Source organism: Vanellus vanellus (genome assembly GCF_965231255.1).
Source record: "Vanellus vanellus genome assembly, chromosome: 1".
Classification (NCBI taxonomy): Eukaryota; Metazoa; Chordata; class Aves; order Charadriiformes; family Charadriidae; genus Vanellus; species Vanellus vanellus.
In genome coordinates this window covers 61,542,540-61,568,796 of record NC_138905.1, presented here as the reverse complement: position 1 = coordinate 61,568,796, position 26,257 = coordinate 61,542,540, and the positions used below count along the sequence as shown (strand labels likewise).

General features: G+C 42.2%; 1 protein-coding gene across 2 annotated transcripts; it reads left to right on the top strand.

Annotated features, from left to right (window-relative positions):
* The first annotated feature begins 6,071 nt into the window (after positions 1 to 6,071).
* Positions 6,072 to 24,302, top strand: LOC309670352 (overexpressed in colon carcinoma 1 protein homolog). 2 transcript variants are annotated; one of them, XM_082481251.1, is made up of 6 exons: positions 6,072 to 6,168; positions 13,351 to 13,375; positions 19,737 to 19,772; positions 20,940 to 21,029; positions 21,743 to 21,783; positions 23,198 to 24,302. In XM_082481251.1, exons 1-6 carry the CDS (start codon positions 6,126 to 6,128, stop codon positions 23,206 to 23,208), a joined length of 246 nt encoding a protein of 81 aa, XP_082337377.1. In that variant the 5' UTR covers positions 6,072 to 6,125; the 3' UTR covers positions 23,209 to 24,302. The 2 variants fall into 2 exon arrangements, with proteins under 2 accessions (XP_082337377.1, XP_082337378.1); XM_082481252.1 differs by lacking the exon at positions 23,198 to 24,302 and having other exon boundaries at positions 20,940 to 21,019; positions 21,743 to 21,772.
* The last annotated feature ends 1,955 nt before the right edge of the window (positions 24,303 to 26,257 follow it).

The following is a 26,257-nucleotide window of genomic DNA, read 5'->3' as shown; positions in this document are numbered from 1 at the left end:
ATGTAACCACTTCTTGAAAGCTGGTAATTCACTCTCCAGGGCCTCAACGTGCTGCAGATGTTGAAAGGGTATTTCACTGCCACTGATATGAATGCAGCTGTTTAAGGGGACTGACAAAATATACCTTCTAAATCAGCTTTGGGGTTGATATAGTAATCACTCAGGCAGGGATCCCATGAGCTCGGAGAATGCTTGGTTACACGGCCCAAAACTGAATCATCCTTATGGCTCTGAAGAAAAATCTTACAGGGAGTGGGTAATGGCTGAGCTCAGGAGCAAATTCTTCAAAAGCTCTGTGCAGGTCTGTGTGCTAAAATCTAGAGATTTTTAGGAACAGATGTGACACTGATATGAACATGCTAGTGTTGAATTATGAATTATTTCTTCCCCATGAACTTACCTTTGAAAGCTTTACTCCCGAACTCTATTTCTACCTTGTGAATCAGCTAAGAATCATATGCCCTGCGCTGTTAGCTTATAAAAACAAAAGGGATTTTCATGACTATGCACAATAATCACATTGAGAAAGAATTATTGCAAAATTAATTACTATTCATTCTGTCAGAGATTTGGGGGAGATTTTTTTTAAAGCTGGCATACTTGCTAACCAAATAGTCACATTTCTTCGACATGTATTGGCCCTCCACTTAGTGATTAGCTTGCATTTCTCCCTGGCTTACCAGTGGGTTCCTTGTTCATTTCTTGCCAGGTGTTTTAGGGGATGCTGCAGTTTCATGGATGTCATTGATTTTATCCCAATCCATGTCTGATTTGGCTCAATAACGACAATTTTATTTGTGACTTCCATGAGAGCAGAGACAAATAGACGTATGAAAATCTTCTTGCCTTAAGGAAGAAAACCCCCTTGTTTTTCTCAAATACTCTTTTTTCTTTAAAGTGAAGAGTTTAAGTGTGGGTTTGTTTTTTTTTTTTAAGTCATCTTCCAGGGACCATTATAAAACAATATGTTCTACTCAATTTTGTGTTTAAAATAGAAGGAGTCATCATTTTGATTCGAAATAAATACTCATATCAAGTTTTCCACTATCACTGCAAGGAGAAAGGCAGATCGCTTTTCCTCCTCTTTTAAGTTCTTGTAGTTTGATTCTGTTCTCTGCTGCGTTGCCACGATAAATAATGTCACGCGGATGATTTGAGGCAAGCTGGTAGCTGGCCCATCTGCGGGCTGCTCACTTCAGTGGTGGGCTCAAGGTGAGGCAAGAACAGCTCAGGGATCAGAGGAGTGTTGGGTTGGTGCCCAGAAGCTCCCACAGCGAACGTGGGGCTCCCAGGCAGCCAGAGAAAGGAAGAGGGGGAGATCATATAGAAAGCTCTTTATTCATGTTTTCTCATTGCTAACAAGAAGTGCAAGGTGTGTGTGTGTGTGGATGGACGATGGACGGAACGTGACGACGACACTGCACGGGTTACAATAAATGTGTGATGGGCTAAGCAGTTTGGCTGCTGCCTCCATGTGGGGTCCCTGCACTGCTTCTTGTATAACTAACAGAATTTAGTTTCTAGAATGTGTGTTTTTTTTTAAATCCTTTCACAGAAAATTTCTTTCAAAGTATTTTAACCACCTCTCCGTACAGCTGCCAGGAAATGACAGCTTACCATCACTGCTGTTAACTAAAGATTAGGATGGGGGATACGGCATATTGATTCTTTGCTGTTTATTCTATTAGGGAGAACAAAAATCAGGAATGGCATGGAGTGGGGGATTGATTCTTCAGTGTTTATCCTGATACAGGGAACAAACTGTCAACAGCTGAAGCGGGCAGGAGCCAGGGTCAAAGTAAGCAAAAGGAGCAAATCACATGTGGCTGAGACAGGGAACATGGGATGCTTTGGGTGCTGAGGGCTTACGTGAATTCAAGGGTGAGCAGGACAGGTTCACAGAAGAGAAACGCTACGTGTATAGCAACCACGTCTGTCTCAGTAAGACTGATCTGCAAATGCTGGAAGGTGGGAGAATCTGGGGGGAACACATCATATGAGTTTCCTCTGTTCTTCCAGCTGCTGCCAGAGACAGGGTCCTGAGCAAGGTGGATCTTTGCTTTGACCTGATACAGCTTTTTTATGTTCTTGTTAGGCACGTCCTTTTTTTTTAATAGTAATCCTATCCCACTGCTTCCTATTTGGCTTCTCTGTTATCTCACCATTCAGCTATTTCTTCTCTTTCCAACTGCCCTTAAAGATGGAAATTATTAAATGTCCAGGTCATACCTTGCACAGTTGGGGTCAGACTGGTATGGTCATCAAGTACTATCAGAATATAAGCATTACTAAGAAACACAATAGAAACATGGGGGATTGTAGGTGGGTTTTTTTTTCTTCTTTTTGCTGGCCTCTGGGTTTTGTTATAATTGTCAGTTGGCTTCTGTTCCCCAAATCAAATTTCTTAAACCTTTTTGTTAAGAATGGAATGGATTTTCTGAAAATTCTCACAGCAGTGCAGACATCTTCTCTGTATATAAAATTCTGAAACATTTCCCACTGCCACGTAGTGGGTACTTTCAACAGTTGTGGAATCATGATAGCTTTTGATAAGTTTTTGATCTGCTTCCCCCTCCCCCCCCCCCCCCCTTTATATCAATGAAGATAACTGAATATCCTGATACATTGGGCTTTGTTTACTGACATGTGAAAGCAAACAACCCGCAGTTGACCCAAGAGTGCTTTTGGCCATGGTAGCCTGCGGCTTGGACTAATGAATTTTTCAATCAGAATCATCCTTGCAGGTTTACCGGGAAACTGGGATATAACTGGCTGACCTTTGGGGGCTAAATGATCACATCCACCATCTGTGCAGCACCATGATATTTGAACAAGTCAGTGAAAACTACTAGTCCAAGTTGCTAGCTAAAAAAAACACAGTGCTCTAGCAAGACTGTAAAACTGTCCAGGGAGAAACATAGTACACAGTACCTGAAAACACTGGAATTTGAACTTGAAAACACAGGAATTGAGAATCCACCATGAACAAGATGGTTGCATTAAGTCTGACAACGGATTTGTAGTGCAGCTCTTAAAGTGGGAAAGTTTTATCTAAATTGGATTCCTGTTGTAAATTTTATTAGGAAAAGAATAATCTCAGGATGCTAACTACTGGTGAAGAACAAACTTTTTTTTTCAGGACACTTGTGGTTTTGAGAACATCCATATCTAAAAGACATTCTTCAAAATAAAATACCCAGAAGATGGTAATTAGCACTATATTTTTTGTATACTTGCATGAGCTGAGAAATAAGCTTTTGGAAGCAAGTGTTTTGTTAGAAAAAATTATGGGTGAATAAGGTTTCTATATGGATGCCTAGATAAAAAAGACTTTGGGAAAGTATACATTCATGTACAAATAAGGGCTGCTTCCTGTTCCCAGAAGTAACTATGGGATTTAAAAATCCTTCTCCATAGACCTGCATACCAGCTTGATGACAGATTGTTTGGATTTCAAACACTCAGGGTAGCCAAAATGCCCCAAAAGAAAAAAATCATTGGTATTTCAGATTTTGATAATCCCATTAACTAACCTGTTTTCCCAGCTGGGTAAATTTTAGATTGATTTAGGGAAAGAACAAAAAAGTCCTTTCTCACTAGAACTTCTGAAATACTTACAGAAACTCACATCTATCCATCTCCCAGTTTTCCTCAGAGATGGAGTATGCAGGGTGTGGGAAGGCAGACACCAAAAGTCCGTTGATGCAGGGAACATACTGCTCTAAGGGCTCCATTCCTTAAATGTAAAGTGTTTGTTTAATTGAATTGTTTATGCGACTGCATTTTGGTACCAGTTATTTTCAGTAATAAAGTGAAATGCTCAGTTTGTGTAGAACACAGGTAGAGTTGAAACTAAAGCCTGTCTACTCATTTGAAGTAGGGGGCACCTACAATACAGCTGCCAAGAGAGAAAGTTTGCCTCGGGCCCCTTCTTTCAAAAGGTTCAGGAGGGGCTGACTCATTGCAATCCCAGACAGTATATAGATTAATATATCACACTCCCTTTGTCCTAAGTCCCCTAGAACCGCTACTAGCTCCAGCTTTGGATGGGTGTGCTGTCAGTTTCTTGCCTTATTGAACTCAGCGCAGCCCTTAGTGTGTGCTCACAGGGCGCTCAGCTTGTGTACGATGCACTGACCTTGTAAGAGGAGTGAGAGCACTTAGGAGGAAGTGACAGCATCCTTTTTCTTATCCTTAATACTACTGCAAGTTTCTGAAACAACCTCCTATGTTCTCCTTGTGGCCAGGGTAACAGCTCGGTGTGAAGGCATCTCCAGGGGATTTTTGCATCCCAGATGCCTCTTCTAATACGTGAGGAGATGGCTCGCTTTCTGTGCTGACCACAACCAGGTAAATTATCTATTAAAACCATGGTCATAGATTATTCTACAGTGTGGCAAGTCTACGGTTAGTGTGGGTTGCTGGGATTTTTTGTTTGCTTTTGTATTAGAAAACTGTATGGGATCATAAGCAGCATATCTTTCAGCCTTGCTTTCAGAGCACCCTTTCTTCCTTCTTAACTCTGCTGTTAAAAATTCGCTTTGGGCTGATGCGTGGCACTTAAAAGCTGAGCCTGAGGATTTATTTTCCTAGATGCGATTTTCAGAAAATTGGCTGTCAAAAAAATGTGGCTGTAAACCTTTCTGAGATTTTTTTTGTGCGTGCTTGAGGGCTGGTGGTTGTGAAGGAGGTGTGTAGCCATGCGTATGTGCCTGATAGCCCTGCCTTATTAAATTTTGAACTGATTGCTCAGGTTCAGACAATTTGTCAGGAAGGCATAGGCAAAGACCCTGAAAATATTGACTTTCTACAAATGTCATGAAAATAGGTGGCCAGCCAGAGGAGGCAGATCCTACAAAAGCCCACCCTGCTCTGAGGTGGGCTCACTGCTGATTAGACATCAGTGAGCCCATCCATGCATGTGTGCCTCCTCAGAGGATAAATCCATAAGAGACTGGACTTTCTTGATTCCGCTGCTTATGGAGCTGCTTGTTTTTAACATGTGCTTTTTGAGCAGTCTGTAAGAGAATTGCGATGTCTGTCTTTCCTTTCTCTGAATAGGCTGAAAGATCAGGCAGCAGCATTTTATATCTGGTCCTTTTGTGGTAAAGACAGTTATCAGTCATATGCAACCGTTATGCTCCTACTGGTGTTTATATGACACCCCTGAAATGTCTTTCTGAGCCCTTAAACAGGTTTGTTGTAGCAGTAATATCAATCTAGCTAGAGTATTTCTGGTTGCATCTGATTGTATCCATTGGGTTTCAGCTCCCTGGTCATTTGAGAGGACTGAGGAAGAGTAAGCCATTGAGGTTTGGAATTATTTTACTTCTCCATGTGGAAGAAGAGCTCGGGTTAGCAGAAAATAAGTCAAATTCTTTTTGGGGAATGATACAAATTTTGAATAAAAAAAGATCGCTTGTAGACTTTGTAAACTCATCTTGCATATTTCTCAGTGCTGTCGACGTTAATTGGGAAAAGTGAAATCTGTAGCTCTTATCAACTCAATGGGTCTTCAGTTTTGCCATTGGCCATTACGAAGAGAAATACTGAAAGCAACCAAAACAATATTTGCTTAAAATAGCGAACGGGATGTTATTGATGGCAGAAGTAGGGGTCGCAGCCTGGACCTGTGATGACACCGGTTTCCCCCGCGGTGAAAGAAGGGTGTCCCCGAGCTGCCGCAAAAGGCGCGAGGCGAGGGGCATCTCCGCTGCCCGGGGGAGCCCCCAGCTCGCTGCCTGCCTCCGGGGGTCGTGAGGGCTCCTGAGGGCTCATGCCTGCGTGGAGCCTTATCTCCGGCTTAGCAGCTCCAGCCCGGGGGGACGAGGGGAAAGCCCGGGCTGGCAGGGGGGCGGCCTTCCTCGGGGATGGACGGGGGCTGCAGTGAGGGGCCGGGGCTGGTGCCGGGCGGCGGCGCTCGGGGCCGGCGGTTTCCCGGGCGATGGGTGGGGAGAGGGAGGAGGAAGAGAAGGAGGAGGAAGAAGAGGAGGAGGAGAAGGAGGAGGAGGGGTCCCCGCGGCTTTATCTCCCGCCGGGCTCCGCCCGCTGCCGGCTGTCTGCCGTCGCCGCTCCGCTCCGCTCCGTTCGGCGCGGCGGGCGCAGCGGCGGGCAGGGCAGCGCCCATGGGCTGCGGCAACTCCACGGCCGGCGCCGCGGGCGGCAGAGGTAGGGCGGCGGCGGCGGCGGGGACGACGACGGGACCGGGTGTGAGCGTGTGTGTGTGTGAGTGAGCGAGCGAGCATCCCCCCGGGCAGCCCCTACCGGGGGAGCTGCGGGTCTGGGGGAGGGGGGCGCGGCGATGGGCACGCAGCCACCCACCCCCGGAGGTGCTGCATCCCCCTCCACCCGGTTTGGGGGATGCCCGCCCGAGCGGCGGGAGTCGCTGCCCGCGCTCCTGCAAGAGCATCTTTCTATCCCCAAGCTGATCCACTTGCCCAGAGGGGAGAGAGAGAGAGGGTGATGTGGCTCGACGGGGGGCACCGAAGGCTTTCTGGTGCCCGGGTTGTCGATGGGGTGGCCGCCTCCAACAGTAGCCGTCCTATGCGCGGCCAGCCCCGGCCAGGAGCTGGGCGTAAGGATCCCGCTGGGGATGTAAGTTCCATCCTCTTTGCTTCCCTATAAGGCCACGAATGGCACTTCTGAAATGAATTTGTGCCACTTCTTCTCCTCTGCTTGCAGAAGTTGGAGGATATTCCAAGATTGAGGTTTCTTGCATGTTAATGTGTACTGCCGGCTGGTGTGTCCAGCTGCCTCCCTTATTTGTTCATTGTTATTTTCAAAAGAGATAAGATCTGGGAAGATGGTGCTGTTGTGCTCTTCCTCCCCCCGGCCCCCGCAAAAAAAGGAAAGCGTATGGAAATTGATAAGTGGACCTCCACCCTATAGTTATAAATAGGAGCATTTCTCAATCATTTTTCATCCTAACTGCACTTGGCAAACATTGCCACCTGTTTCAATACCTGTATTAAGTCTTTCAGATGCACTTGGTAGCTTCATAGCCTTTTGAAAATAAGCAGTAAAATAGTGGCTCGACCAGTTAGAATTACTGAGTCTTCATCTCTTACCATTTTGACTTACTTTATCCAGAGCTTCAGTGGTGCCACGGGTCGTGCGAGTCACGATTTGCAGAACTGGGCATATCTTTTGAGTGTGAATGATGCCTTCTCCAAGTTGTACGTATGTATGTATGTATGTATGTTTGGTCAGTGTGTGTTGCTGGATTCCACCCTAAACCCTGCACTTTGCATTCACGGGGGTAGAGGAGGTTTTTCTGCCATTATTGCTTAATTGATTTCTGTTAAATGATTATAAATTAGCTTTTAGGTATCGTGTATCTAGCAGAGGCTTCTCACCCATAAAGAATGCACTGTATGGATTTGCTTCAACTTCAGCACTCTTATTAGAGCTGTCCTGTTTGCACACGTTAATTCTTTTGCATTAGTTGATTCCTGCGTTGCTGTGACTGGAAGTCGTTTCAGTGTATGACCAATGTAGCTTCATACTGCTGAGGTGATGCTTGTTCACATCCCATTTCTGTTTGCTGGGTCAAAGCACCAGAGCAAGTATCAGAGAAGTTTAGAGGAAAATTTTGAGTTGTTTATAAGTCCCTTTGTGGTACCTTCTCAACTAATGTTGATCTGGCGACCCTGTGGAACTTACACCAGGACACAAACAGGTAAACATCCAATAGACCAACTCGGACAGCGGTAGTGTTTAGTGAATTATGTTGAACTGAAAGTTTGTTTGTTTAAATAAATGCGTCCGCTGTTGCATTAAAGGCAGCAATTTTCAACAGGTTTTGGCTTGTAGATTCATAAATTATTTTTACTGAAGGTACAGCCCCTTTGGTAGTTTAATTTACCTGAACTGTTATCTATAATACATTTGAACTTGCATTTTGTAGCAGCCTTTTGCATACTCTTCAGAAATAGCCCACAGATCTCCAATGGCTTAATGCAGGTAAAAAACAACAATGCCATGTAAAACACATAATCAATATAATGGAATTATGGATAGACCTTTCCAAAGCAAATACAGCTCTGAAAGGTCCAGTTCTCTTCGCACTTTCACCGCTGTCAGTCCATGGTGTTATAATAACCAACAACTGGTAACAAAAGTAAGATGTCTACCATTTAGTTTTTTTCATTTAGCATTCCTTACAAAGTGTGTCTAATAAAAATAAAATTATTTTATGTAGGAGAAGACGTACCATTTTTAATCAGAATCCTAGAGCTTTTAAGGAAAGTGGAACTCTCAGTATTTTACTGAAAGATGCGAATGCTGTGTAAATACAAATTAATTTTGTGGCTGGCACAGCATGACTACATCTTTAGTGCTAAAGTTATGACTATTCTTCAGTCAGTAATGTCAAAGCTAGAGGTACATAACATATAATTAACCTGTAACACTCTCTGTCATATTATATGACTAAGGATAATATTGTAGCATACTTCACAGAATACATTAGATGTGTTACACTAGTCCCCATTTTCTTCCTCTGGTAAAATGTCTATTGTAGCCTAACTTGATTTTTCCTAAGCAGATGTATATGTAATGATAGTTCAGCTAATGATATTATCTTCTCTTGTATGGCTAGAATGACATCAGAGGAGCTATCAGCCCTGTGGTCTGTGAGATCTAAACTAATAGACGTGATCTAGAATAACATTTCTGTCTGTGGTGTGGAACTCCAGAACACCAATATAACTGGCAGTTTAAATTTTCCTTCCAGAGCATCAGACACTGGCAAAAGGCTCCTCAGTTGAGAAATGGCAACTTCTGTTATCCAAGTAAACTAATGTATACACGTCCTTCTTAAATCACCTAGCTATTTTATGTGTTAAATATGGATTACACTTATTTTTTAAATTTCCCATTGCCTATACAAAGTTTTATTAACAAATTGCTAGTTTCCTGATGTTTTGTTACCTCACTTTACATGTACTTCTTTCATGTTATTTCGTGGTGTTTTAGAAGCTCTAAAATAGCTTTTCTTTTATGGTCTTTTAAAAATATGCCCTTAAACATTCATTTACTTTTTCTGAGTTAAGGCATTTCCCTTCATTCTAGAGTTACTTCACTAACAATTTTTAGCTGCCTCCTCCTTTCTGTATCAATTGTAGTAGCAATGACAACACCTTAAATTGTGGTACTCAGTGGAGGCTGGCAGTCTAGCCTTAATTTAAATATACAGAGAAGCTGTTAGTCTGTGGAGAACTTCAAATATGGCCAAATTATGATGCAGGAGAACTTTCACACCAAGTTTAAACAGAATTATTAATTTGGGGTTTGGTGGAATGCCCAGGAAACCATCCTGCCTTTCTACTTAAAATCCTGATTTTTAAAATTAATGTTTGATCAGGTCAAGCCTATGTACAGAACTGCCACCTGATGAGTTGAAGAAATAATCAATTTGAAGTAAATTGATATAATTCTGTCCTCGGTTACACTGGGGTATAAATAGAATAAATTTATTGATTTTAGGACTTGGTTCCATATTGCTGCTGTTTGGAGCAAATCAGAAAGGAGCCTACAATAGAAAAATCATTCATAATCTTAACTGTTGCATGCATGTATGCATAATTTTGAGGTTTTTATTTGCTTTTTGTAGCAAATTTGAAGTATTTGCAGGAAAATATTGTAGGAAATTAATAGGAAGATATTTCATAATCTCCTCTAACATCAGATACCGGCATTTTTTGTATCCATGTTTTTATTCATGTAAGTGGTTGCTTCTCATCCTTTTTCTCAGGTTTTTGTCTTCCTCATTCACTCATGATGCATTTCTCAGCACAGAGGAATATTGTCTTGGGCTATCAATTTCTCTCAACCGTGTCTTGCATTTGTCCTGCATTTACTGAAGTCCTGCAGGGTCGCCAGTGACAAGCTGCTGTTGTTTTCAAAGTGCAAAACCCCCTCTCACAGAATGGAAGATGCTCTGGGATATGTTTTTGTCCTTCATCATTTGTGACTGTTTAAATGCTATGGGTTTGTTTTTTTTTTTTTGAGGGATCTCAGCTCCACTACTTTAGATGAAATGTTTTTTTCTTCTGTAATCACTTGGGCTCAGAGTGATGTATGACTGAATGGGCCTTGTTTATTCTGCAGGCTGTACTCTTCCTTCTCCTGCAGCTCTGAAATGCCAAAAAGCATCCATGGTCCTACTGTGTAGATGGTGTGAGCAGGGAGGTCATTCAGGACAGCTCAGTACTGCCTGTTTTTGTGGATGCAGCTTCCTGGCTACTCCTGTTGCTGAGGTTGGGCAGGTTCTGGAAAACCAAACCAACATGAGCCTATTGGGACTAGGGTTGTAGGGTCAAGTGCTGCCTTTTTTTAGGCCAAGCTGATATAGTGGGAAAAAATGGACAAGCTCTCAAATATGTGATGCTTTTCTCAAGTCATATATCTAAAACATCATGGCTGCAAGAGCACTAAGCCTTGCTGCCGTGGAACAGCTATGCACTGTTTGTGAATTGGTAGTAAACAAGATTCTTTGGCTGAACTTCTGGCAGGAGGAACTTGAGTAACGATAAAATAACTTGTCGCTCACTAAACATGGAAGAGTTAGAGAAATGTGTCAGTGAAGTAACAGGGGTGAGGGTGAATGGACTGGACTTTAAAAACAAACACATCTGTACAAACTTGAGATGTTATTGAGTTCCTTGTGAAATAAAATCTATGTATAAGGAACATTCAGTCTCCTTGATGAAGAAAACCTTATGAGTTTTTACATAGAGATACTTACGGGCTGCCTAACTAAAGTGATGTTCATTTGCAAGCTCAGAACTGTGCTTTGTGAACTGAAAATACTCTCAGATCTACATTCAGGTTCTTTAGTGGTACTGAAGTCAATTTGGACCAAACTCTTGTTTCACTTTTGCTAGTGAAATCGAGAAATAACACCACTGAAATCAACGGAATCCCATCAATGGAAATGAGGATAACCTGGTTCTTTGGGCTTATAAAAACAATAGAAAACAAACTATGTGCTTGTTTATGATATGTATTTATTTATTATAAATAGTAAAAATAATATCTTAAAAAATGAATTTGTTTTCACCATACTTAGTTCTCAATGTTTTTGTGTGAGGTGTATTTCAAAATGCTGCAGTGATTTTTCAGCAATGGTACCCTGTCTAATAGTCAAAGGAAACAAGCGTTGCCAGGTGTGAATGCTATTGGCACATCTCCATTCTCAAATACAAGTTTGGAGAGGTTGGGCTCTACACAAAGCCCAAGTTGATGGGTCTGAGAGACAGCTCCTGTCCCCAGAGTGTGAATGTATGTGTACCGTAACGTGCTGAAGACAGGTATGGCATTGAACATCGGCATGGGATTGAAGTGTGCCTGGTGATTGACTGGAACTTGAGTATCTCCACTGGGGAATGTAGAGGTACTGTAGGCACACAGTTTTCACTCAGCTGCGGTTTCTGTTTGTGTAGTGGACAGTTTACTTTTGGTCTACTTCCTGCAAGGAAGGCATGAGTTTTTCACATGAGGATCCAAAGTGCTGAGACCTTGGCTCAGAGTCAGAAAAGGCTCATCAAAGGTCTGACAAAGGACCATGAACCTTTTTGTAGAAACTGAGTTTGCTTGTGGTGAGCTTAGATTGAGAAAATGAGAAAGTCGTGGTTCTGGTGCAGAACACGCACAGCACAGGAATAGTTTCTTCTGGAAGAAAAAATAAATCCTGCTAGCAATGGAGCTGGACTTTTCGAAAAGTATGTTGTCTGAGGTGTTGCTGATGTCAAGGGTGGTGCCCTGAAGGTACACAGCTGAGCTGACTCTGGAAGAGCTACCCCGGGTAGCAGATGTCTCCCTACATCAGCTGAGATCAAGTTCACATGCAGCGCTGCAATGCCAACCTTCCATCTGGACACAATTAATTTCAGGGGTTTATACGTAGTACCATGTAAACGTGCCTATACAGCCAAAAAGTCTCAGAGAGCTGCCAGGTAGTTTTAAGTTTTAAAGCAAGGACCTGGACTCATTGTGCATAGAGGTACTCCCTCCATCTGAAACCAGCAGAGTTTCTGCTGATACGTATAGCTGTACTGAGATTTTGCTGACTCTGGAAGCAACACTAACGAAAGTAATATGTACAGTCTTATACAAGTCTAGTCTACATTGCTGCTGGGAAAAGGAGGGATAGTCAAGTCATAGGAATTGGGAGTTCAAGAGTTAGCTGTAAAGGGAGATGTTTCCTGCCATCCATTCAGGCAGACAGTGCTGGAAGGCCTTGCAGGATTGTTTCTTCTGTTCTGCGTTTAAAATAAGGATGCAGAAGGCACACTCTTGCACATTAGAGTGAGACGAAAGATGTTTGCTATTTGTGGATATTTTTCAGCAGCAAAAATAATATTTTTCAAGAAATGAAGTGCTGTGGCTGAAAAAGCCCCAACCCAACCTACCTCCAAACCTGTAAAATCTTTGGGATTGACAACTGTAGTTTCTTCAGGGAGCTCAGATAGCCTCTTCCAGCTAAGTACTGAGAGGAAAAGGGGAAGTGAAAGGTTTTCAAATGTCTACCCTAGTTTGTGTAATTAATAGAAGGGATAATTTGCTGGTTACTCAGCTGAATGATATACCAGAAATTGCAACATGGCATTAATAACTTGGGAGGAACAGGAAAGAGTTTGTAATTGAGTGAATGTTCCTCTCCCAGCGAGAAGCGTCTGAGTCACCCCCCAAAAAAATCAATCGCTAAGATCAGGCAGCCAGGTGGTAGCTTTTGTCTTTTTGCTTTCTTGTTAAATAGCAAGAAGAATTAAGGGGTGGTTAATTCTTTAGATGTCTTGGGCTTTGGATGGATCGTGTCCCAATGTTTATATTAGTTCTGTCTAGTTGTTTTATAAAACTTTGTTTATCTGGCAGGAAGAATGGAGCAGCATTTTACACGTGTAGTGCCAACAACTGAATCAAACGGCAAAATAAACAGGCATTCAGGAGCAACTGCTTGGTTAGTTGCAGCGACTTTGTAGCAGACAAAACCACCAGAAGACTGAGCAAAACGAAGCATGTAAAATTCAGAAAGGTGAATTTTATCTTATGTTGCGCTCATCCTGAGTGACTGCACCTGGGCACCGGTTCACAGCAGCAGCATTTTTAGCCACTGAGAATCTGACCCAAATCTAAGTGTGATAGACTTAAGGGATAATATAGATAATCATTAAGGATAAAGTAAACAATCATGAGGAACCTGTTCTCTGACAGTAGAAAATTCCTGTTGCTATTTCTGCATTGTTTAGGACAGAAAGGCAGAAAAATGCTTACTGTACTATCAGTTGGTTTAGAGCATTATGCCATATCTTGTAAACATGCACTTTTTTTTTTTTTTTTTCATTCTAGGTGCCACAGGGACTACTAAAGATGTGTAAGTACTTACTCTACTCTTTCAAATATGTAACTGTGGACTTATCTTCAGTCCTACCAGCCTTATTACTAGATTTAGTCATATATGATTCATCTGCCTCCTAACGTATAATCAACACCACCAGATGTTTATTGTCTGTAGTGACAGCTTCCATTGCCACAAAACAACTCCATGTCTTGTTTACTTTTCTACGGATTCCTTCCCTTGTTATTCCTCCAATAGAAATGGCTTTTATCTGCTTCTGTTGAGAGAGTTGTCTCCCAGACGTGGTCATGTCACTTTAGCCTACTCTTCCCTATCATGTACCAGTACACCTTTTTCCAACGGCCATCTGATTGTATGAAGCAACCACATAAATTTCCACCAAGCCCTGTGAGAGATTTAAAGAGCCACTGAGGCAAATTCCCCTTCTTTGCAGGAGACCCGGTAACCCATCCAGACTTTCATTTCAACATACCTACCTTCTGTAGATGTTCTCCACATTGAAGATAGTATCTATTGGCGCCTCTTTCTCTCCCTTATATTTGATGCTGAGTAGCAGAGGGCAGCCCTACCCATCCTGTTTTTCTCTAAATGTGGAAGGTCTGAACCTCTGTTGTCCTGTTGCCTCTTGCCAACTTCTGGTTTTCAGAAAAGCAGCAGCAAAAGATGAGGCTTTCTCAGCCCATTTATCATCTGCTGATGCAGAACTGTGCAGGAAGAGCTTTATTCAGCCATAAATTTATTTTCCTATCAAAGGAAACATTACAGAAGTCCTCCCGAGGTCTTGCTTTCTTCTATTTCATATAATTGGTATTTACCACAAGAGTTTGAGACTGAGGGGCCTGGGAAAGATTTTCATGTTATGCAATAGGAACATTCTTCAGTTTTATTTACTTCATTTAGAGTAACTACTCTAATTAGACTGAGGAATCCTGGTGTAGAAATGAGGGCTGTCAAGTCAGATAAACAAGTGGAGGGAAAAGCTTAACAACAGGCTTGTCCTTGCTATTACAGAGCACAGCTGAGAACTAACGACAGGTCTCACTTGGCAGATGAACGCCGTTGTCACAGATACTCCTGAGATCTGTGCTACCAGTGTAGTCTGTTTTCTGGGTTTGCAATGTCAGGCAATAAATAAATTACAGACGGCGAGCGTACAAGGAACCTCTTCTTGATACAGCCTGCAGCATCCATGCCCTCACCACTTCTATATATACAAACCCACTGTTTTTAATTTATATTATGGCCTTTTTTTGTTGTTCAATTTAGATAATTTAAGTGACTGACTTAGAACTGCATCTCTGTTCTTTGGTAGTTTTAAACTGCAAAATTGCAAGCACTGTTAAGTTATGAATTTAGTAGGCACATTTCTGTGCTTAAAGGTATGGATTGGTCTATGTAGAACTGCCTTTGTGTGTGTAAACATTTGTAGGGCCAGGCTTTAGGAGTGGATCTGGGAACGTCCTACTTATTAGTGTTAGATCATCTGTCAAGTTTCAAAAAAGTATCGGGATAACTTAGAAAAAACTAATTACTAGTGCAGACTTCAACAAAGTGAAAGGGTCAATCCTGGAACCATTACTCATTTAGATAAGTATAGTGGAGCCAGCTGAACAACCTGGGTGAGTAATAGCATGGTTGAGCTTTCTCGTCAGGCATTAAAAACACAGATCTGTTGACGAGGAATGGCAGTGGTCACCTGAAAAGTCCTATATCGATCATCCTAATACTTAACAGCAAATTTTTACGAAGGAAGTAAAATACCAGAAAAACTATTTTACTTTCATGGAAATGAACAGATTTCTATTAACTAACATTATAGATCCACACAAGCTTTTATTTTACACCTTTTCACTTTTATCAGCTAAAGATTAAAAAAAATTCTCTTTAGAAAACCCACATTTTTTTCCACTGTCAAGTTTCAGTCATATCAATTCTGGTGCAGAAAAGCTTTTAGGTGTGTCCTTACTTATGGCATACTTTTTGATACAGAACCTGATTATTCTAACTCAAGAGATTTCTCATTTCTTGACTGCGACTCATTGCCAAGGCACCAGCATTTCCTGGAGTGAGCAGCCGGGTGGAAGGAGGGAGGGCTGGATCCTGCTCTGAGCCCTCCCGGCTGACCACAGGGAACCTGCTTTGCCCTCTGGGCCTTGAGTTTCTCCACCAGTAAGATAGGGATGATGTTATGGATGATCTGTGTGTGAAGTGCTGTGAGACTGAGGGCCGTGTGGCAACAAGGACATATGATCCTGGAACGTGATCTCCCCCTGTGTATTCCAACCCTCAAATCAGCAGTGAATCTGTCAGCCAGCTTCAGCCACCGCTCCAGCCCCACTAATAAAAAGAAATACATCACTGTGAGCTGGAGAAGCTTAGATATAGGAGGGGTAAAGTATACGCTAGAAAATAAGGCAATGCCTGTGATATTCAGAACGCGGCTAAGTTCAGAGGAAGATTAGCAACAGTAGGAAGGAAAGGACACAGCAGTTCAAGCCTGTTTCAAAACATTGGGAAGAAATCCATCTAATACAAATCACAGGCCCTTGTTCCCAAGAAACCCGGAGAAACTGAGGAGGAGTAGTCTGTCACTTGTGCAAAGTTTAGTGAATCATTTCTGGTGGGACAACTGAGCGTGGCTAGAAAGAGTCTATGTAATGCTTGGCACGAACAGGGTCATAAAAGCTGAGGTAAGAAAAATGTGGATGGAATGAGTTAATGTGAATGACTGTCATTTGAATTTAAAATATGAAAGATGGCAGCTGTTTTTACCATCAAATGGACATAGGACTGATGGATGTAAAAACTGACAGTTGAACCAAGTATATTTTTCAGACTTAGGAGGGTGACAGGAAGCCTCTTGGGATAGACAAATCCTTACCAAAAGAAACATTTATTCTAGCTGAAAATAGAATGCCGTTATGTGGATTTGCTGTTAAATCCGCCTACTGCCTACAGGACTCCACCTACGCTACCTGCTGAAAAATGTGCTTTCGGTTCCTCTGTAGTAGATGACAACAACATCTGAGGGAAGATGCAGTGACACGGCAGCAGATCAGTACAAAGCATATCAGACTGCTAAGTTCCTTTTGCCGTCTGTTTGTGCTGTAGAAAAGCTTATCCTAGCTTGCTCGTCCTGGAGGACTCCGTAAATGGAGATGCTTAAAGATATTTTTTATGCTTCGTTCTTCCTTTGTCCCTGGCATAAGAAGAAACTAAAGATGCACTGGTGGTAGAGAAAGGATGTGCTGGACTCCTGTATCCCCATATCCTCTCTGTGAGTCTGGGAGATGTGTCAATGGGAGCACTGCTGAAACCAAAGGAGCTTCTTTCCATTCTCGTTTCCACGCCGTTGCAGCCCTGTTCTCTGGAGTGTTGCCGTTGCAGCCCTGTTGTCCGGAGCCACATGTGTTCACCCAGCCTGGGCACAGAAGCAGCACCTGCTGCAGTGGCTTCGCTGGCACCTGGATGTTTGAACATGTGAAATTAGTGGGCACCTTTCAAAATGGGGCTTTATGCTACAGTGTTTGAAGGCAAGAGGTGTGAGAATATGCCTAATGCATCAACTGGAGCAACACTCCTTCCCATGCTGCTTAGAAATGAGTCCACAGAAAGGGGTGGAAAATGGCTTCTTCAAGTGCCATCTTGCCAGAATTTTTCTCCCCCCCCCCCCCCCCCCCCCCCGTTCCCATGCTTCCATCCATGTTCCTCCTGTCTCTGCTCACATCCTCTTTCCTAGCAGAGCCACAACAGATTGTACCCTGTCATCACCCAGCCTGAGTTGTGGCCTGTACAGTCCCAGATTGTATTTGCTATTGCGCATTTAAGAGAAAAGGTATTGCAAAATTAGACTTTGATTTGTAGCTCTTAAGAGGAAAGGAAGAAAGCAAAATGTTTAAAAAAAAAAAAAAAACAAAACCTAGTCTGCTTAATCATAGACCTGGATAATTTGTTTTGGTGAGAGAATGACAGTAATGGTCTAGTGATGCCCCGTTACAAAACATTTCTAGAACAGAAAAAATGGCCCTGTTGCCTAGTAGAGGTTATGGGTTTTTTTAAACATTGACATTAATTTCCTGTTGGGCAATATTGATTATTATTCTTACAATTCCATTTTAGACGCTTTGAGCTACGCATGAAGTTGCCAGTGCTTTTAAAGGATTCTTTTCTCTGGATAATGGTTAATCTGGATTATAAAAAATGTTTCCAGTTGTTTGAGAAAAGTCAATTCTGTGACACATTCAGTTGGTTCAACAAAAATGATTGTTTGTGATCTTTTGGCACCCAAAGTCCCTTTCTTAAAGTGTTGACGTTTTTCTTGCTAAAAATACGAGGCTCATTTCTACTGATTGATATACACAGACTTTCCGCTTTCTTCAGATGGAGTTGGCCCACACTAGGACAAAGCAGCTTCGCAGTCCTCAAGGGAAGTTGTCTCTATGTTTTTCTGGCCGCCTATGTGAGGCTTAGGCTATGTGGGGTCAGAGGAGATGGGACATGCCTTCTGAAATGGCACTAGCTCCTCCAGGAAGGAGTGGCAGGGGGGGCAGAGAATGAGGAGTTCGTTGCTCCATCTCTCTTGAGTGGTAAGATATAGGCAAAGAGAGCAGATGAGGAGGCTCACCCCACTCAGTGCTGTGCCCTGCGTGAATATCATTTAGCAAAACTGCAGCGTACTTAAATTTACCCCAAAGCTCTACTATTAAAAGGACCTGTGTACCCTTATTCACTGTGGTGACGCAGAATGGATAGTCTATAATGTTCTGCCACTTAGAAAGAAGGTAAGCGTAAGATAATTTCCATCTTGTACCAGTATTTTAAGGCACTTGCTACCCTTCCAGGAGAGTGCTGGTTGAGGTTAAACTGGGGTGTTTTCTTGCATTTAGGGTTGCATCTTGCTACGAGCTCTCTGCACTTTGGGCCAAAATGCCATTGTCTTCAGGGGTCAGTAATGGCATACAACCCTGACGATTAGACAGTAGGCACATTTACCTCTTAGAATAAATAAATTACAATAAGAAATGTCATATATTATTGTTAAATATCATAGTTCAGAAATGCCTTTCAAGGCTACAGAATGGATTTAGCCCTAACACTGGGTAAATGCTAGTTCTCGGTTTTATTGCCTGGGGAGCAGATCAGAAATTCACGGATCCGCTCATGATGGGGAGTATCTTGGCATTGCCCCCATAGTCCAGGCAATTGGTCCTTCAGGTGAGGGTGTCTGGGTGAACAGCCTGTGCATGAGTATTTCCACAGTGAGGCCTTCCTTGGGTCGTGGTGCCCCCTCGCTGTTGGCAGCCTTTCCCGGGCACCGCTGTGCCCATAGCTCATGGCTCCCCGAGCAGCCATGCTGCGGGACTCCTTCTTGGGCAGTTGTCACAGTTGCCTCCCAGGGAAAGGGTGAAGGATATCTGTGGATTTGACAGCACTCAAGTTATCTTGCCTCTATTGTTATTGCTCGGTTGGTAGGTTGCAGCCCAAGCTAAAATGCAGCTGTTGTCCTGATCCATGCCCAGCCACGGAAACGGAGCTCAAAGTCCAAACACTTAATCAAAGGTGGGCGAATGGTTTGTGTGAAGACTGATGCTGGGGCACAGGCTGAGACTCCAGGGCAGGCACTGTACTCTCCTCAGGGAGTAAAAATAATTTTTTTATCTTTTCTGTACTACATTTACCTTCATATCGATGCCAATTACTTTACTCCCTGCTACACTGGACAGCATTGCAGTGAGGGGGGGTCAAACTGCAGTGACTCCCTATCGACCTACAGGCTGACCTGTGATTTTACCGTAAAGGTAAAAGAGAAGTAATAGCCCATTTATAAAGGATTAGTAACACTTATTTGGTTTGCAAACTACTGACTTCAGGAATTGCAGTACCTCATTTTACAGGGGTAACACCTTTTGGCACAGCTGCTGTGAAAGTTTATCTTTCTTCATCCTTTTTCCCATGCTAGCATGGATGCCCAGTCCCTTACAGTCCTCTTTTGGTGGAACAGCAGCCCAGACCCGTTTCTGTTATGTGCAGAGCCTTTATGTTTCACATTATGTGTGGAGCAATGTGGGGACTCACTCAGGAAAAGTGTTAATTTACCTGTTTTGGCTCCCAAACCTACTTTCAGGCATCACTGGTGGGGGTCACGAAAACTAAGCTGCAATGATTCTCGATGCTTTTCTTTCTTCTGTCCGTTAGATTGGAAAATTGTCCCTCTTTTTATGCCTTTGTGAATAATTTCTAGAGTTGTGGATGACCTCAATTAAACTGGGATCAGTAATAATCCCCTTCTTCCCATGCTGCTGAATCTACCCAGATGCTGCTGGAATATCTGAAAGAAACAATGTGCTAATGTGCTTTATATCTTTTGATGTTACAGAGCAGAAGAATCCGTATCGGATGATGACAAAAGAAGGTAGGTGCTCTACTGGGACTGACTTCATTTGCAATAGGCTGCAGTGAGTTCTGCCACCAGATGTACATCCTTCCTTTCCTCCTCCTAATTCCCACCAACAGCACCAAAGCAGAGGGGGGGGGGGGGGGGGGAAAGAAAAGGGAGTAGGAAATCTCTCAGAGAGCCCAGTATTGGTGAGTCCACCCACCCCATTAGTGAGTTGGGGAGGGGGGAACTTTGTGGCAAGGAGAGCACATTATCTCACAGCTGTAGGTGATGTGCTTGGTAACGGACGGTGACGTCTGCCTTCACACCAGTCCTGCCACAGAAGATGGCATTAGTACTTGTGGGAGATCTCTGCTGGGCTAGAAATCAAAGGAAGTGCGACCCTATCATCAAACAAATCAGAAATCAACTCAGAGCCTTGGGGGCTGGAGGAGGTGTGGTTAGTTTGGCACTTGATGGGACAGAGCAGCATAACGGGAGTCTCTGCAGGTAGCTCCAGGCACAGCAGAGACTCATAAGGACCCAGTTTTTCACCTCCGTGCATCAGTCCCTGCTTTTTATACAGGCCTTGGAGCCAGAAAATATGCTCTGTGAGGCTATGAAGGGGAGGGGATTGAGCCATGGAAGTACCTAACCCCTCGTGCTCGTTCCTACTAACAGTTTTCTCTAAGTGTGGCCCTAAGCAGGGGGACGCAGGTCCTATTCATGAACAAGGAGAGGACAAAGTGCTGTTAAATTGGTGTGCGTTGTTTGAAGTGAGGTGCTTCAGTGGTCCCAGTGTTGAACATTACTATCAGATTGGCTCTGTCCTCGGTTGGATATATTCGGTGTCCAGAAGAAGCTGGGCCAGTGGGGCTTACTGTCACAACACAGTTGGGATTTAATGAAAAATACTAGGAACTTGAGTGAAAAATAGCTCCTTTCACAGGCTTGGGTCCCACTTAAGAATAACAGCTAGCCTCAGGGTTTTTTGCCTGGCACCATGTTAGTGAGCATCTGGCACTTAATATGCGCTTTTCCTATAGCCATGGGAAAGGAGGGCTCCTCTGAGGATGCTTGTGCCGAGGTACCCTCCTCTCTGACCATCCATGGCCTTTGTAACGCTGCTGCGGGATGTTGACGTTATAGGGAGAAGTGTTACAATTAAGCTCTGATGTCTCTTTAATTGTTTCTTTAAATCAGGAACTATGGTGGCGTATATGTTGGCCTGCCGTCGGACGCGGCTGCCATGGTTTCCAGTCAGACGAAAGCTGCACCGAAAGGTATTGGAAGGTTGCGTATTGCATTTCTCCTGCTTTCTCAGTTTAATTTTATCTGGTAGGCTGTACTTCCTTTAAAAATCAATTATTATTTCAGACAGACTGGCTAGCCTTGGAGCCTCTTAAGGCGGTGGGGCTATTTATAATCGTTAACATGATTGTTCCTGTTTATTTAAATTTTAACACACTTACTTTTGCAGAAGGATCCTAGAGCAGATGCTGACAATGTGGTACATTGTCTTCTGAACAGCTTCTCCATCCTCTGAGCGCTCAGCAAATTCAAAGAAAACAAAACCCTGTTAGGACTAAGAGGCTGTGATAGATGCACTTGCAGAGCCTCGGCGCTATTTTTAGTTTTGAAGGTGTTTACTTGCATTGTGGTGAATTCCAGTAATAACAGTTAGTAAGTGCTCGCTTTCAGGTTTATTTCTGTTCTTATACGAAACCCAGTGGAAACTGTTTCTTTTCCATGTGATATTTTTAAACAGTGGGAATAAGCATTAGGTTTATAGGTACTTAATAGACAAGTCATAAACATATGGCTGATGCTTCCAAAATTTGCTCTAAAACAAAAAAATGAAGAAAAATAACACTATTAACCAAAATAATACTAGCTGGTTTTGGAACAGAAGTACCTTTGGTGCATGGGTTTTTTTAAACAGTGTTCTAAATTAGTGATATGCTACAATGTTTTAACTGTCTTTATCTTTTGTTTTTTTAATTAAGATTAGAAGGAAATAAACACATCACGATGCAAACAGCTGGAGGTACAGTATGTCTTAATTAACATTATGTGCTTGGCATGTATTCGTTGAACAGAAACAAGGTGGGAATGTTCCCTGTGCTGCTCTCGGGTGGTCTGGGAATCGCCCAGTTACTTCTCCAGCTGCAGCATAATGCTTCTAAAAGCTGGACCAGGGGCCAGTTCTTAGTGGTGCGGATATAAGTTAGAAAGTGGGTAAAGTCACCTTCCTGGTGAGAAGTGACAAGCAAGGAAACTCTGTATTACTCCATTTGGGAATGAATAAAAATCAAATGTCATTGTATTCGTCTTCAGCCACACCACAGCTCATCCTGTAGTGGTACTAAGACCTCCCATGAGAGGTGAGCTGTATCAGCAGTGCATAGACCAGCATCTGTAGAGACAAAGCTTTTCCCAGAAATTAGTTTGCAGTTAGAAAACATCCTGTCCATTTTGGGGAGGACCATGAGGACCAAAATGAGGCACCCACTAAGTAACGTACTGTAGCTTTCCCTTGCAATGGGAGAATCTGTGGGGATCCGTTCTTCACCAGCCAGAATAGGGCAATGAAAATTTATAGGCTCTGTTCCTGACTTAAGAGTTTCAACTAACGAACTAAAAAAAAAAAGTCCTTTAGAATTTCGTGTGTGAAGAAAAATAAAAAAAGGTAAGTTTCCATTCAGAATATGAACTAAATAAACATTGACAAATTTTGAAAGGGAACTGTTTTGATGTCTAGCCAGTGGGGAGGGGGAAGTTATAAAGCTGCCAACAGTTTCCATAGGAAGCAGAACCCTTTCCTAATTTAGGTGAAGATCCAGAAACAGTTCTGTCTGGTCCTGGTGCTCAACGCAGGTCTACTAGAGTGGAACACATATACTGATTATCTTTGATTGTGTGAATGGTTAAAGCTCCACGGACTTTGCTAGGAGGACTCATATACAGGGAGAACCTCACTTGGTCATCACACCTGATTTCAGTAACCTGGCTGAGATGTCTAAGCTAGGAACACTGTAACCCTTGACCTGGGCAACACTGAAGTACTTTCCTGAGGTTGCAGCTTTCTGTCTGTGATTGATGAACAGAGCCTGGGTTAATTAGGTCCATGTCTAGGTGCTTTAGTTAAATGGCTGAGCTTGGGTAGCATCAATCACTTGACCTTTTTTGCTATTCGGAATAGTTGAAAATGCCTTCATTTGTGCAAGATCAGGGCTTGGCTGCTGACTCAGGCTAAAAAAGGCTTGGACAGATGAGCACCTTCAAATCTGCTAAGGGTCCTCTGAGCTCCACGAGTTCATGTGCATCTGCAGGTCATAGACTACAAATCTCTCCGCTTCTAATGATCCCCTGGTTTATGTATAGAATGTTACTGTATTGCTTTACCAGTATTGCTTTACCAGTCTATCTAAATCTGTTTGTTCCTTTCTTTTTTTGAACAGTCTTCTACTAAGACCAGTTGCCAGTGCTTTAGAGAGCTGTCTTTGTGCTGAAGATTTTTATACTTACGTAGACTTCTGAAGAGCAAGAGAGATCAGAGCACCAAAAAAATCTAAACTGTTGCAAGTTCCAACTACGGGTAAAGCATAAAGTACAGCATTGAATCAGTTTCCTATGATGGTTGCATTACGGAAACCTCCTGCTCTTCTCCAGTGAAAAATGAAATTAGTGAACTCATGGTGGATGTTTCTGCACAAGAGCTAACTTTGATGATCTGCAACTTATTTCTCTGTGGCCATATTGCAGATTTCATCAGCTATCAGCTACGCTTCATATATTTTATCCAACAGTTTTTGATAGATTTTATATAGAAAACCACTACTACTGTCCACTTAATAGTTCCTATGGTAGGTTCCTATAAATTAATTGTTAATTTACTTCAGAGTAATATATTTGACAGGTTTGCATCTTTTTTGGTAATATTGCAAATTTTAATATTTTTGCTGTGAAAACTTAAGAATAGGATAAAAAAAGCATAAGACCATCGGGTTCTTTATAATTACTACCATCACTTTTATACAGTGCGACAAATATTAGTGTTTAATTTTCACCTTTGAAGAAGATACTGCTCAAGGGAATTTATTTAAATAAGAACAATGTACTTCATCATAATATTTACATGTCTGGTTTTATTTTCTTCAGCTTTATCTCTTTTATAAAGCATTATGTGGAAAAAAATAGTAATGAACCAAACTGTTATGTTATGTCTTCCGTTCTGTGTAATATTATAATGACATTTCCTTGCACAAGGATGAAGTGATAGTATTTTCAGAGGTAGCGGGACTAAACTCCAGTGCTGCATCCTCCTGAACTGTAGAGGATTTTTGATCACTAGTAGAGTTTATATCACGTCTCTAAGCCTCTCCAGTATGGCAGATTGTAACAGAATTAGTGTTGTTATTATGTTAGCAAATTGTTGCATTAAATAACGGATGTGAGGTTTTAAAATTCATTAGGTTTATAGCAACTGTAGGTTTCCCACAGAACAGAAAACAGATTGTACATTTCCATATGGCTGAACAAGTATTTAAATTATTAAAGCCTTTTGCATAATTCTTTAGTCAAACTTTTCTTAATAGGACATGATATACCATACTTTAAACAAACAAATAAACCAAAAAATCCCAACCCACACCACATTAACGTATTACTTTAGATTAATGAGTACTTTTAAAATTAAAAGGAAAGAGCGAAACAGGAAAATTGTACATGAAGAAGTGAAATGCTGTGAACCATGAAATTACTGCCCATTTCGCCAATATGTATTAAGACCAATGAGCAACGACTGACTATGATTTCCAGAAACCTGCAGCCCTGGCTTTAAAATAAGTAGTAGTTTGTTTGGTGTGAGGCCTGTAAAAAGAAGTATTTAAAACTATTCCTTGCTTATCCTCTTTTAAGTATTTGTGGCATTATTTACTGCTAATCTCTAGAAATCTGCCACTTGGGTTATCAACGATTTCAGACTTCCAGCTCCTGAAGACAAATATACATCTCATACTTGACCCCTTCAACTTGAACCGAGATGAAATAAGCCTGAAGATTAAGAGGTGGTGTTAAAATATCTCCGTGTGAATGAATGTCTGTAGATTACATCTACAGAGTCTTGTTCTTGCATGGCAAGCTGATGAGAACTCAAATAACACTGGGTAATAAACAGGCAGGTTTGCATCCCACCCGCTTCCCATAGCATAAGGGTATAGTTTCCATATCACGTGTTCCACAAATGGTCTAAACGATTTGCACAGCACCAGTTTATTTAGTACAAAGCAGTTAGGCCCATGCCTGACCTGATCACAATCGCCTTTCCCAAAGCAGAAAAAACACCAGTCATCCTAGGATACATCGTAGTTCAGCTTGTGCTCGAAAAGCCAATAGCAGATGCCAGTCGTCTCCCCAGTTATTTCCCCACTTCTATCATCAGTTTCTGGAAAGAGTCATCAAAAAGGTGGACAGGGCCAAATTCAAACATCGCTTGTTCTGCTACTGACATCTGAACCCCCATGTGTGGGCTGAGGAGAGAAAGAGGTGATCTTTATTGAATAGCTCCGAGCAGTTGGTGGTGGGACAGTTGCAAAGAGTACTTTTTCTTGTTTTACGTCACTGCTTAATTTTTCCTGTGCAGAGCTGCAGAGAAGTGTGGAGCACTTTGCAGAATTGGCCTCTTAATGAGTCATCCTCTGAATGTGTGGGAGGTATGGTAGTTTCTTAATATTTTTGTTCCTCTGCATCTTTCAATCTCAAAAGCTTACTGATCAACTGACAAATGTTTCAGTATCATGGACTGGAGCCTCTGCAATAGGTACACATTCCATTACGCCATGCGGGCCTGTACCCATAAAACTGAAAAGCTGGGGCTGTGCCCTTGTCTTAGATCTGCAAACTCTTGTCTTTTGTTTTTCCAAGGACCCACAGATCTAGAAACTGTGTGACAGGACACTGTATTCCATCTTGGCCAAATTCCACTTAGGGAACCGATTTTCTCCTCATCAAAATTCCTCTATGGAGAGCAGCATTTCTTAAGCCTTTGTTGATAAAAGCACATGGCATTTCATGGAGAAATGAGTATATCTGCTCTTTCAAAACTTACAATCTATGGATATTTCTGTTAGGAAGAGGAACACAAAAGAAACCCTATGTGCCAGCTGCCAGCTGTGCATTTGAAGGCATCCTTGAAGGATATTTAGGCACTCAAATGATGGTTCAATGTGTGAATTGAGAACAGAACACAAGGAGCCATTGAAAAGCAGAGTTATTGTTAAGGAATATACTTTGGTTTTGTCAAAACATCTTGAATTACCATTTGTAAAGAAGAAACATTTAAATGTTGGGGCTGTAATACCATTTCCTTCGCAGTTGTCACTCTTTCTCCAGCCAGACCTGAGGAGCCAGTGAAAATAGTTTAACAAAGTCAGTGGATTCAGGCTTTATAATCTCAGAGTCTCCCGATTTGGGATTCTTTGACAACCCAGAAATACTATGCTTGAATTCACATAACTCAG